The 12,333-nt window shown below is 38.1% G+C and overlaps 4 protein-coding genes and 1 non-coding gene across 6 annotated transcripts; 3 read left to right on the top strand and 2 right to left on the bottom strand.

Moving 5' to 3' along the window:
- Nucleotides 1-59: 59 nt before the first annotated feature.
- Nucleotides 60-2,967, bottom strand: LOC126671734 (uncharacterized). Its single transcript, XM_050365524.2, has 4 exons — nucleotides 2,770-2,967; nucleotides 1,405-2,076; nucleotides 1,204-1,302; nucleotides 60-514 (listed from the first exon to the last, which is right to left on the bottom strand). The coding sequence occupies exons 1-4, from the start codon at nucleotides 2,920-2,922 to the stop codon at nucleotides 206-208; spliced, it is 1,233 nt and encodes a 410-aa protein (XP_050221481.1). The 5' UTR covers nucleotides 2,923-2,967; the 3' UTR covers nucleotides 60-205.
- Nucleotides 2,968-3,049: 82 nt separating this feature from the next.
- LOC126671733 (putative pentatricopeptide repeat-containing protein At1g74580) lies at nucleotides 3,050-6,541 on the top strand. The gene is made up of 3 exons (XM_050365522.2): nucleotides 3,050-3,166; nucleotides 3,266-5,811; nucleotides 5,896-6,541. The coding sequence occupies exon 2, from the start codon at nucleotides 3,366-3,368 to the stop codon at nucleotides 5,652-5,654; it is 2,289 nt and encodes a 762-aa protein (XP_050221479.1). The 5' UTR covers nucleotides 3,050-3,166; nucleotides 3,266-3,365; the 3' UTR covers nucleotides 5,655-5,811; nucleotides 5,896-6,541.
- Nucleotides 5,566-9,762, bottom strand: LOC126671732 (pentatricopeptide repeat-containing protein At1g74600, chloroplastic). 2 transcript variants are annotated; one of them, XM_050365521.2, is made up of 3 exons: nucleotides 7,020-9,762; nucleotides 6,665-6,865; nucleotides 5,566-6,410 (listed from the first exon to the last, which is right to left on the bottom strand). In XM_050365521.2, the coding sequence occupies exon 1, from the start codon at nucleotides 9,714-9,716 to the stop codon at nucleotides 7,035-7,037; it is 2,682 nt and encodes an 893-aa protein (XP_050221478.1). In that variant the 5' UTR covers nucleotides 9,717-9,762; the 3' UTR covers nucleotides 5,566-6,410; nucleotides 6,665-6,865; nucleotides 7,020-7,034. The 2 variants fall into 2 exon arrangements, with proteins under 2 accessions (XP_050221478.1, XP_050221477.1); XM_050365520.2 differs by having other exon boundaries at nucleotides 6,709-6,865.
- A 78-nt stretch (nucleotides 9,763-9,840) lies between these two features.
- TRNAL-CAG (transfer RNA leucine (anticodon CAG)) lies at nucleotides 9,841-9,921 on the top strand. The gene has a single exon. It is a non-coding gene; the product is annotated as a tRNA-Leu (tRNA).
- Nucleotides 9,922-10,038: 117 nt separating this feature from the next.
- Nucleotides 10,039-12,288, top strand: LOC126673738 (pentatricopeptide repeat-containing protein At1g74630). Its single transcript, XM_050367986.2, has one exon. The coding sequence runs from the start codon at nucleotides 10,348-10,350 to the stop codon at nucleotides 12,277-12,279; it is 1,932 nt and encodes a 643-aa protein (XP_050223943.1). The 5' UTR covers nucleotides 10,039-10,347; the 3' UTR covers nucleotides 12,280-12,288.
- Nucleotides 12,289-12,333: the final 45 nt, after the last annotated feature.

The raw sequence follows: 12,333 nt of genomic DNA, 5'->3' as shown, positions 1-12,333 counted from the left end.
TCCGTGATCCTAAAGTAATTATGAACCCTAGAAAACCCAACGGAAATGAAACATCGAAATATAGAACTCGACAAGTTTTCAATATAGCTCCCGGCCCATCTACTTCAAGAAACAGAATTCTAAGCAAGCAGGAAATATTTTGTACAAAGAAACAAAATCTAAAGTTTTAACCAATTCATAGTCATCCTCAATGAAAATAACCTGTTCAGTGCTGGACCTTGCCAAGTCTGGAAGAAGAAGTTTCCAACTGGTTGTCAATCATGAAGTGTTTCAATTCATTGTTATCATGCTGCACCCTTCCAGTAACTTCCAAGCATAAACCTTTAGAAACTCTTTTATCTGTCTGCTTACTCTTGGCAGGTTTATTAGAAGACCCTGGATCTATGAAGATTGGTTGTATATTAAGAGTTGGGTTCGGTTTAATTCGGTTCGCCTCGTTCTCTCTTTCATCTGCTGGCCTTAATATTCTGTTCTCTGATTTTAGCTCTGAAGCTTCATCTTGATTCACCATTACCTGCAAAAACATATACCAACTATGAGAGAGAGAAGATGCTAATGGAGTAAACGAGAGTAAAAACATAACTCCCACTAAATATGTATAAATAGGATTTCATGTAGGGGAGTGCATTTGGTTCAAAATGAACTAAACCGAACAAAAATTTTGATTTAGTTTGAAAACGAATGAAACAGAATCAATTTTATAAAAAGATTAAATTGAACTGAAATTGTCTAGTCATAAAATTGAACCGAACCAAATTTTGTTGGTTTGTTGATTTTTGCACACTCCAACTTCCATGTGTTAGAACAATATGAAAGCAGTGAGTGAAGAAAGGATGCTGCAAAAACAAAATGCTAAGTGTCTTTAGATCTTCTATAGCATTAAGGTCGCGAAACTAATTAACATAAGCTTCACATATAGAAGAAATTAATCCAGAGTTTCTCATCACACATTTAACTCAAAATGAACATAAATGGCTGGGATTGGATTTCTAATTCAACATATGTAAAGTGCGGTTCAACCATCTGGATTTCTAGTTCAGTATGACTGTAAGAGATAAATACTGCAAGAACTCGGTAAGAAAAATACTTGAGAACAAGTCGAAGATAAGGATTTTAAGGAAAGGTCATACGGCAGTTAAAATATTCATACAGCAACAAAAATCACACGAAACGATATAACGAGATTAGGTTAGGAATTTATACCTTGCGCCCAACCAAATCGAAAGTCACAACTACTTTATTTCGCTTGGCTCGTTCGTCTTCTTCTACCAGCTTTTGTTTCTTCATTAGAAGTTCCTTTTCCTGGAAGTCAAAAAAATTAAACAACAGAAGAAGGTGAATTCAGCTTCATGTAAATAAGACTCTGAGACTGCAATCCTTATGTTAGACAAAAAACCCAGTTACCTCCTTTGACAGCCAGCTGTTGCCTTCAATCTCATAATAATCACTTTGATCGTCAATAACAGTTGTACGTGCAGCAGAGTTTCGGTCATACTCAACGAGCCTTTTTGCATAAGCGTCAGCTTCTGCTTCAGCATCTGATGCAGGTGCGAAACTTCCTTCCAGACCAGCATAGCTGCTCCCTTCTTTTAGCACAAGAGCACCACAAAAGCTGCAAGGCCCTTCTCCTTCTTGTTCACACACTATCTTGCCGCAAGATAAGCAATTACTCACCAGATTATGACGACGGGCTTGGCACGAACATGGTTTTCCCTGCTGGAATACAATTGACCCCTTAGCAGCTTCCGCAAGTGAAACGACTTTTCCAGTTTTCTTCTTCTTAGAATTGCCTTGGATCCCCTTTTGGCTTGACCCACTTGCCTCAGCATTGTTTTCCTGATAGCTGGAACTGGCATTCTTTTTCGATTCGGCCTGATAACCGGAAGCTGAGACTTCTTTAGGCGCTCTAGCAGGTTTCTTTGTTCCAGCAACAAAACTATTGTCCGCTGATGGTTTAACATAAGCATGGAATTTCGAAGTTTGAACAGCTGGATTACTGGTGCCAAAATCCGAGTACCCTCTAAGGCGTAAATATTCCTCAGACACACTTTTGACTGCCTCCTGCCCGATTATATTCTACAAACAGAAAATAAAAAAGATTTAAAAAACTTTAAGGGGTGCTAAAACTAATGATAAAGCACACGGTTGAATCATGAATGTCATCCCCATTATCGGCAAACAAGAGTTCCATCAGTGCAGGATTACTATTAAGACTAGACCTTTCACTTACTGATGCACAATTAGACTATGTAAATCGCTTATGAAGCCAGGGCCATCTACTTCTGATATGTATCGCTACAACCTCAAGCAACTACGAGGTTATATCAGCAAGAATAAGTACCATTAAACTAAGACAAATAACCACTTACTTTGATACATTAGAGGTATTATTTCCAGTGCAACTTTATCAAAGCACACATCAACGGTACAATTTAGCGCTATGCTTATCCAAAATCTGATGCATCATTTTCGCAAGATCAACAACGAAAACACACCCTAGTAAATTACATCCAACAAACTTCGCAAACAAACAATTAATTCATCTATTAAAGCTATGTATGCAAATGAAAAAAAGTAGCAACTACCTCCTATAATTTACAATCAGTACACAAACTTAATGGTATCTAATCATAGAAAACAATGGCAATCAAATTTGGTAACCCCTAGCCAATAAAAATTTCTCAAATTGCAAAAAACGAACTGGGTATAAGAAAAAACAAAATTTCCATTAACAAAAACAAAATAAAAGCAGAAAAGAAAGCGATTTACATCAAGATACTCCTTAGCATCAAGAGGCTGAGCGAGTTCACAATAAGAAACCAAACCCGATATTATTTCCCTATCCAAATCCAAACCCGTTTCTACTCTCTTGCACAAATCCACCAACGCATTCTCTAGCCATTGCCCTGATGATTTTTCCATTCTCTCTCTCTCTCTCTCTCTCTAAAACAAAAAAAACTGAGCTTTTTATTTTGTTAGTAAATTCTTAGTTTTTTTTAGGGGCGGGTCTCATTTATTGACACGTGGCATGATCTGAGCCGTTACTAATACCCCAAGAATAAAATTCACTGCAGAGGTAAAAAAACTGCCTTTTCTCTTCAGTCTCCCTCTTTGATAAACCTCTGTCCAAAACCCTAACGATCTATCAACATTCCAATTCATACAGGTAAGTTTAGTTTTATTTTATTTTTACTTCTAAAAATTGAATTACTATTAGTGGGCACCTGAAAAATTGTGTTTTATTATCATTTTTGTTGCATTTTAGGACAGTTGAGATTGAACTAGGCTAAAAGATTGTTACTTTGGTAGTTAATTCAACTGGGTTTGATGGGTTTTGATGTAAAGTAAGTACCTTTACTAGGATCATGAATCCTACTTTGTTACCTAAACATGTAGCTGCTGTACTGAAGTACCAAAAGGACCCACTAAAAGCACTTTCAGTTTTCAATTCTGTGAAAAAAGAAGATTCTTTCAAGCATACATTTTTAACTTATAAATGTATGATCGAAAAACTCGCATTCCATGGCGAATTTGATGCGATGGAGCGTGTGATCACGGAAATGAGAATGAATGTGGATAATAGTTTGTTGGAGGGAGTTTACATTGTAGCTATGAGAAATTATGGGAGAAAAAAGAAAGTTCAAGAAGCTGTTGATGTGTTTGAAAGGATGGATTTTTATGATTGTGAGAGGTCGGTTTTGTCTTATAATGCGATTATGAATATACTCGTTGAGTATGAATATTTTGATCAAGCGCATAAGGTGTATTTGAGAATGAAAGATCAAGGTATTGTTCCTGATGTTTATACATTTACGATTAGGATCAAGTCGTTTTGTAGGACCAAAAGGCCTATTGCAGCTTTAAGGCTACTTAACAATATGCCATCTCAGGGATGTGAACTTAATGCGGTTGCTTATTGTACAGTAATTGGTGGATTTTATGAAGAGAATTATCAAGTTGAGGGTTATGAATTATTTAAAAAGATGCTTAGTTTGGGTATTGTTCCTGATATTGCTACATTTAATAAGCTTATACATATTCCTTGCAAGAAGGGGCATGTCCTAGAAGGTGAAAAACTTCTGACCAAAGTTTTGAAAAATGGCGTATGCCCAAATTTGTTTACCTTTAACATCTTTATCCAAGGGCTTTGCAGAAAAGGCGCGCTTGATGGGGCAATTAAGTTGTTGGATAGCGTGAGTAAGGAAGGGTTAGCTCCCGATGTTGTTACGTTTAACACATTAATCTGTGGATTATGCAAGAACTCCAAGGTTGTAGAAGCTGAGAATTATCTGCGTAAAATGGCAAATAAAGGGTTAGAGCCCGATGCCTTTACTTACAACACTATAATTGATGGATATTGCAAAATGGGTAAGATACAAGATGCGGATAGAATTCTGAAAGATGCAATTTTTAAGGGATTTGTGCCTGATGAGTTCACTTATTGCTCCCTAATTAATGGTCTATGCCAGGATGGTGATGTAGAGCGCGCCCTAGCTCTCTTTGACGAGGCATCAGGTAAGGAATTAAAGCCAAACCTTATCCTTTATAACACACTAATTAAAGGGCTGTGTGGGCAAGGACTTGTTTTGAAAGCATTGCAGGTGATGAATGACATGTCGAGAAGTAACACTCCCGATATATGGACTTACAATTTAGTTATAAATGGTTTATGCAAGATGGGATGTATCTCTGATGCTAATAACCTAATGAATAGTGCTATTGTCAAGGGGTATGTTCCAGACATTTTCACATTCAATACATTGATTGATGGATACTGTAAACAGTTAAAAATAGATAATGCCCTCGAGGTTCTCGATAGCATGTGGAGCCATGGAATCACTCCTGACGTAATTACATATAATTCTGTACTTGACGGCCTGTGCAAGGCTGCAAAACCTGAAGATGTTACAGAAACCTTCAAAATGATGCTGGAGAAAGGGTGTGTTCCTAACATTATCACGTATAATATACTTTTAGAAAGCCTCTGTAAAGCTCAGAAGGTAAACGAGGCTGTATACTTGCTGGAAGAAATACGAAATAAGGGATTATTACCAGACACTGTTAGTTTTGGCACATTGATAAGTGGTTTTTGCAACAATGGGGATTTGGATGAAGCCCACAAGCTTTTCAGAAGAATGGAACTACAATATAGGATTTGTCACACAGTAGCTACCTACAATATCATGATTAATGCCTTCTCCGAAAAACTAGACATGGACATGTCGGAAAAACTATATCGTGAGATGGAAGACAAAGGTTTTTTCCCTGACAGTTATACATACCGTGTCATGATTGATGGCTTCTGCAAAGTAGGAAATGTTGATTCCGGATATAATTTTCTCCTGGAAGAAATAGAGAAAGGGTTCATTCCTTCACTGTCAACATTTGGACGAGTAATAAACTGTCTTTGTGTGCAGAATAGAGTTTACGAAGCAGTGGGTATTATTCATCTTATGGTGCGTAAAGGTATTGTCCCTGAGGCTGTGGATAACATCTTTGATGCTGATAAGAAGATGGTTGCAGCACCAAAGATTGTTGTGGAAGACTTGTTGAAGAAAGGTCAAATAACATATTATGCATATGAACTTCTTTATGACGGCATTAGAGATAAAAAGTTACAAAAGAAGAAAGATTCCAAGAAGGTTTTAGCATGACTTATAAAAGAGCACGCAGATTACATTCTTGATGGACAAGAGGGGACTTTTATACATTAGTTAAATGAAAATTGAACATGGACCCCGACTTATATGTTTCCAGAACGACGTACTTTGCAGCTCCAATGGCCTAGACTAATTTACTGCAGAAAACAATGTTAGTCCTGATTCACTTCTTCTTTTTGTGAATTTACTTTTCTGCTGTGTTGTATATTTTACTCCGCTGTGTAATTGTTTACAGGATGAATCTGGGGATGATTAAGCAGTCAACATAATTATACGGAATGCTTGCCAAGGTGATAATCATGTTGCAGAAGAAGTGCTACTGGTTCAGACTCTAGCAGTTGCAATTCTGTAATACTAACAGGACATTGGTTTAGACAGTTCCATTGGCCCCGTGCATGCTCTCCAGGTATTGACATGGGAAGTTTTATGAATCTAGTCAAGCCACGGGTAAGCTCAATAATGACATGAACTGGCGAGCCATTCAGATTATCGGAGGTATTTACTTGACCGGCTCTTCGTGACCTATAATATCCTGTGAAATGACAGTATAATCTTGCTTTTATCTAAAGGAAACAGGTTGAATTTGCTAAAAGGTCTCCTGGTTTAGAATCAGGGAAAAGTACATCACTGGACAATACTCCAGTCCTTCTTGCATGTTTGCAGTTTAGTCTGCAGTTGAAGGTCCTATGCCCTGTAAATTCTGCTCCCCCAACACCATGAGGCAAGAGCAAGCAAGAACAGCCAAACCCCCTGTCAGCACAAAATCAAAGCTAGTTACAGTTGTATACATGGTTATGTTATTTGATTGTTAAAAAGATAAAATGCAATAATGGATTATATGAAGATCAAACTTTTAAATTTAAGAAGTTCAACACATTTCATTCAAAACTTTCGAGCTGACGTGCTCAACTCATATTACGACTTTTATTTCTATTCATATGTAAGAAAAACTAGATTTAAATTAAAAAAGAAGCAAGAAACTAGATTTATGCCCAGGAAGGTACAGTGAATTCTGATAACTTAAGGATAGCGATGGATGGCAAGTTACATGCACCAAAACTGCTTCTGAAAGTATCCTGATTTGCATCCATATCTTCTATCTTAACCAATGATTGACAATACACCAGAAAACTCATCTGTTTGCCTGGCTGATCTTCCTGGAGTGGCATGTTCTGTTCTTGTAAAACCACTTAAAATAAGACCACCTGAAAAACCAAACAAGGCAGTAAACTAAAGATTGAGGGATTAATGGATTAACTTGACATAAGAGAGAATAGCTTTTATCTTACAATGAAATAGGGTTAATGAGCATTGTTGCCTTAAAAGGACTAAATACGCAACATATGTATCAAAACTTACCTAAGACATTGCTTTTCACATTAAACTCCAGGCAACTTCTTTCTTGACCCCAGCTCCTGTCATCGAGCTTCTAATCTGGAGGACTTCCTCCCACTGCCCTGCATCTGCAAAGATATTTGATAACAAGACATAAGCTCCATCATCGCTCGGGTTTAATTCGATAACCTTTTTTGCCGCTCTCCTCCCGAGCTCAAAATCTCCATGTAGTTTGCAAGCAGCAAGCAGTGTTGCCCATACTAAGGCATCAGGAGCAATAGGCATACTTTCAATAAACTTTTCAGCCTCTTTTAGTTTACCTGCACGACCGAGAAGATCAACCATACAAGCATAGTGACGGTTATTTGGCTCAATGCCAAAGTCTTTGGTCATGGAATTGAAATGGAGATAGCCCTCTTCGACCAAATTGGCATGGCTACAGGCAGAAAGAACCCCAGCAAAAGAAACCGAATCAGGTCTAATTCCTTGTTTCACCATTAGCTCATAGATTCTTAAAGCCTCTACTCCTTTTCCATGCTGAGAATAACTATCAATCATTGTTGTCCAGCTTATCAAGTCAGGCTCGTCAATCTGATTAAATGCTGCAAGGCCATCCTCAATGCTTCCACATTTTGAGTACATTGTAACAAGTGAACTTCCAACTGAAACATCTGAATATAAACCAAATTTCGTGAGATAGGAATGAAGTTGAATTCCGATATCCAACCTGTTTAATAGTGCAATAGCACCAAGAACAGATGAAATAGTGAAAGAGTCTATCATAAAATTAGACTTCAAAATTTCATGAAACAACTCCACTGCCTGTTCAAGTAGTCCATTTTGTGCATATCCTGAAACTAAAGAAGAACTTGAAACCTGATCTTTTACTGCAAGCATGTCAAATACTTCCCTTGCTGATTCAAGAGCACCACATTTAGAATACATAGTAACCAGTGCAGGACCAAGTGGTGCTTCAGTGCCCATATGAGCACGGTAAGCATAACCATGAGTTTCCTTACCTTTCCTCAAGGAGTGAATACTAGAGGAAGCATTTAAAATTGCAGAGAGAGTCGTCTGATCAGGTCTAGTTCCTTCAGACAGCATTTCTCTAAAAAGCTCAAAAGCTTGATCTGCATAGCCATGCTCTGTGCAACCACTGATCATTGACGCCCATGAAATATTGTCTTTGACAGGAATCTGCTCAAAGACTTTGCGAGAGTCCCTAAAACTACCGCACTTTGAATACATCGTAAAAAGAGAACTACTGACAGATAGATCAAGGACAAATCCAGTTTTAAGAGTGTAGCCATGGATTTGCTTCCCTAAGTACAAAGAGTCTATAACACTCAAGACACTAGATACACAAAACTTATCTGGTCTCAGACCCTCCTGTAGCATTTTAAGCAACATCTCAATTGCCCTTTCAGAACTCTGATTCTGAGCAAAAGAAGAAATCATAATAGCCCATATTCCTGGGTTCTTTACATCTTTCATTTCTCGAAACACCGTCTCTGCCAAACCAATAGCATGCATTTTTGCATACATATTAATTAGAGCAGCCCCAACCACCGGATCAGTATAAAATCCATTTTTCAGAATCCAGCAATGGATTTGCATTGCCTCTTTAATTAAATCCGGTTTGGCACATGCACTAATTATACTAGTAACAGTAAAGTTATTTATTTCTCCGTTCAATTTCCTCATTTCTTTAAAGAATTTAATGGCAGAGATAGAATCACCCCGTTTAACAAAGCCAGATATTATAGCGGTCCACGATACTACATTGCGAATGTCCATTCGAGAGAATTCCTTTACAGCCTCACCAATCTCCCCACATTTAGCATACATATCAACAATAGCAGTCTCCACAAAGATATCTTTAGCACAGCATTTAATCAACCACCCGTGAATTCCTTTCCCAATTTCACCTTCCTCAAGAGTAGCACAAGCAGTCAAAATACTCGAAAACGTAAAACTGTTTGGAACCAGAAACCTTCGACACATATGATTAAAAATCTCCAAAGCAATCCGATTCTCCCCGTTCTTAACCGCCCCAGAAATGATAGAGTTCCAACAAACCACATTTTCACATGATGATACATCATCAAACACCCTTAAAGCATCTTCAAGCCGACTATTTTTTGCAAACAAATCAATCATTCCAGCACGAACATAACCATCGAAACAAAATCCATTCTTTATCGTAACCGAATAGACCTGCTCACCCAAGTTTGTAGCTTGTAAACCAGCACAAGCAGACAGAACACTCCCATATGTAATATCATTCGGTTCAAAACCCGAAAAATACATCCGACAAAAGAATCCCCAAGAATCTTGAAACAATAAACTACGATTAAACCCAGAAATCATAACATTCCAAGAAATAACATTTCGTTCAGGAATTGTATCGAACAGTTTCAGTGCGTCAAGCAAGGCACCAGCTTTACAGTACCAATCAAGTAAAGAGTTGGCAACAAATGTATCAGAGTTAAATAAAGCTGTTGTAAGCAAGTGGGTATGGATAATTTTTGTTTCTTTGATAGTATGGTGCTTGGAATTTTTGTATTTGGTGAAGAACTGATAAGGCTCAAGAAAAGGAGGCGGATATTTTTGTCCATAGCTGTTGCTGGATTTAGCACTAAAATAATGGTTATGGATTATGGCTATGAATTTAGAAACTGAGATTGGGATTGCCTTTTGATTGATAATTAGAGAATTCATTTAGTTATGTAAAAGCATAGCGAGGGACAGTGTGCGCAAAAAGAATTTCAAGCAACGGTCTTTTGAAAAAGCGCGCGTAAATACTTAATATGTATGATGTTGTTAAGCTAGTTTTGAATATCAAGTCAAGATGGCCGAGTTGGTCTAAGGCGCCAGTTTCAGGTACTGGTCCGAAAGGGCATGGGTTCGAATCCCATTCTTGACATTAATTTTTTTCTTTTTGGAGAAAAATTTAATAGAATTAATTTTCTTATTTTTCTTTTGATAATTAAGAAGGAGAGCTCTTATTTATAAATTTTTATAGTGTCTAATCTATAAATTTTATTTGATCCATTTCTCTTATAGAGTACTCAATAGATTCTAATTGATTCATTACTTGGGCATGGTCTAACCTCTAATTTATGACATGTTGAAGACCAGATCCAAGTGATCTACTGATCCTTTAAGGAGAAAGAAAATGGTAGAGGAAAACAAAGTGACATTTCATGGAAATGTTGATCGAGCAAAGCGTATGTAATAACCTTAGAAACATGGAATCAAACTCCTAAACTGTTGCCTGATGATGCCAATTCATCACTTTTTAGTAACCACAAAACCAGCTCTCATGTCCTAAACTAACAAAACAACGGTAATGAGCACCTCCCATGCTCTGTACCTCTCCCTATTAAACAGTTGCAAGAATCTAACTTCACTCCACCAATTCCACGCAAACTTACTCAAAACCGGCCTCCATGCAGACCCTTTACTCATAGGCAAACTACTGCTTCACTCCACAATCACACTCTCCGGTTCTCTCCACTACGCTCTAACCCTCTTCCGCCACACTCCAAACCCAGATGTTTTCATGTACAACACTATTATCCGTGGCCTTGCTGAGTCTGACAGTCCCCATAAATCAATTGCTAAGTTTATTGAAATGAAAAAGATACCATCTTTATCCCCTGATAGCTTCTCTTTCGCCTTTTGTCTTAAGGCGGCCGCGAATTTACGGTCTTTGAGAGATGGGGTTCAGCTGCATTGTCAAGTTTGGAAGCATGGGATGAATACCCATCTTTATGTTGAGACTACTTTGATTAGTATGTATGGAGAATGTGAGTGTGTTTGTGAGGCGATGAAGGTGTTCGATGAAATGCCTGACAGAAATGTTGTTGCGTGGAATGCGGTGATTACTGCTTGTTTTAGAGGTGGGGATTTGAAGGAAGCTAGGGAGTTGTTTGATTTGATGGAATTTCGGGATTTGACTTCGTGGAATGTGATGCTGGCGGGGTTTGTGAAAAGCGGGGAGTTAGAGATGGCGAGGGGAATGTTCGTGGAAATGGCGGAGAAAGATGATGTTTCTTGGAGTACTATGATTGTTGGGTTTGCTCATAATGGATGTTTTGATGAGGTGTTTGGGTATTTCAGAGAGTTGCTGAGGGAGGGGATTAGACCCAATGAAGTGAGCTTGACTGGGGTTCTTTCAGCGTGTGCGCAGGCAGGGGCGTTTGATTTCGGGACAATATTACATGGTTTTGTCGAGAAAGCTGGTCTTAGTTGGATTCTGTCTGTGAATAATGCATTACTGGATGCTTACTCAAAGTGTGGCAATCTAGGTATGGCCAAATTGGTGTTTAAACGTATGCCTGGTGAAAAGAGCATTGTTTCTTGGACTTCAATGATGGCTGGTCTTGCAATGCATGGTCTTGGTGAAGAAGTAATAAAGCTTTTCCATGAGATGGAAGAGTCTGGGACTAGGCCCGATGAGCTCACTTTTATAATGATTTTATACGCTTGTAGTCATGCTGGATTGGTTGACCTAGGATGTGAATTTTTTAAAAAGATGAGGGATGTGTACAATATAAAACCAGCCATTGAGCATTATGGTTGCATGGTTGATCTATACGGTCGATGTGGTCAGCTGCAGAAGGCCTATGAATTCGTATCTCAAATGCCAGTTCCACCTAATGATATTATTTGGCGGACACTCCTCGGAGCTTGTAGCATTCATGGTAATGTCAAGTTGGCCGAGCTGGTGAAGGGAAAACTTCTTGAGCTTGACCCAAACAACTCAAGTGACCTTGTATTACTTTCAAATATTTATGCAGTTGCAGGAAAATGGAAGAATGTTGATGATGTGAGACGATCAATGAGTGACCAAAGAATTAAGAAAACGCCCGGTTGGAGCATGATTGAAGTTGACAAGATCATGTACAAATTCGTCGCTGGCACGAAACAAGATAAGATCACTGAAGAAGCATATGAGAAGCTAAAAGAGATCATTTCAAGGCTTAGAGTAGAAAGAAATTATGTTCCAGAAGTTGGGAGTGTTTTGCATGATATAGAAGAGGAAGAAAAAGAAGATTCTGTGTCTATGCACAGTGAAAAACTTGCTATTGCTTTTGGAATAGCAAGATTGTGCAAAGGAAAAACCATAAGAATAGTTAAAAATTTAAGGGTTTGCAAAGACTGTCATACAGTGATGAAACTGATTTCTCAAGTTTACAACCTGGAGATTGTGGTAAGAGATAGAAGCCGTTTTCATTCTTTCAGGAATGGCTCTTGTTCATGCAGAGATTATTGGTAAGTGTTGATTCAAGGATGTAATTGATAAAAACAAAAGTTCAAGGACCTAATTATA

The sequence above is a fragment of the Mercurialis annua genome, linkage group LG3, assembly GCF_937616625.2.
Source record: "Mercurialis annua linkage group LG3, ddMerAnnu1.2, whole genome shotgun sequence".
NCBI lineage: Eukaryota > Viridiplantae > Streptophyta > Magnoliopsida > Malpighiales > Euphorbiaceae > Mercurialis > Mercurialis annua.
Note: the sequence above shows the minus strand (reverse complement) of the source record. Positions and strands in the feature narration are given on the sequence as shown.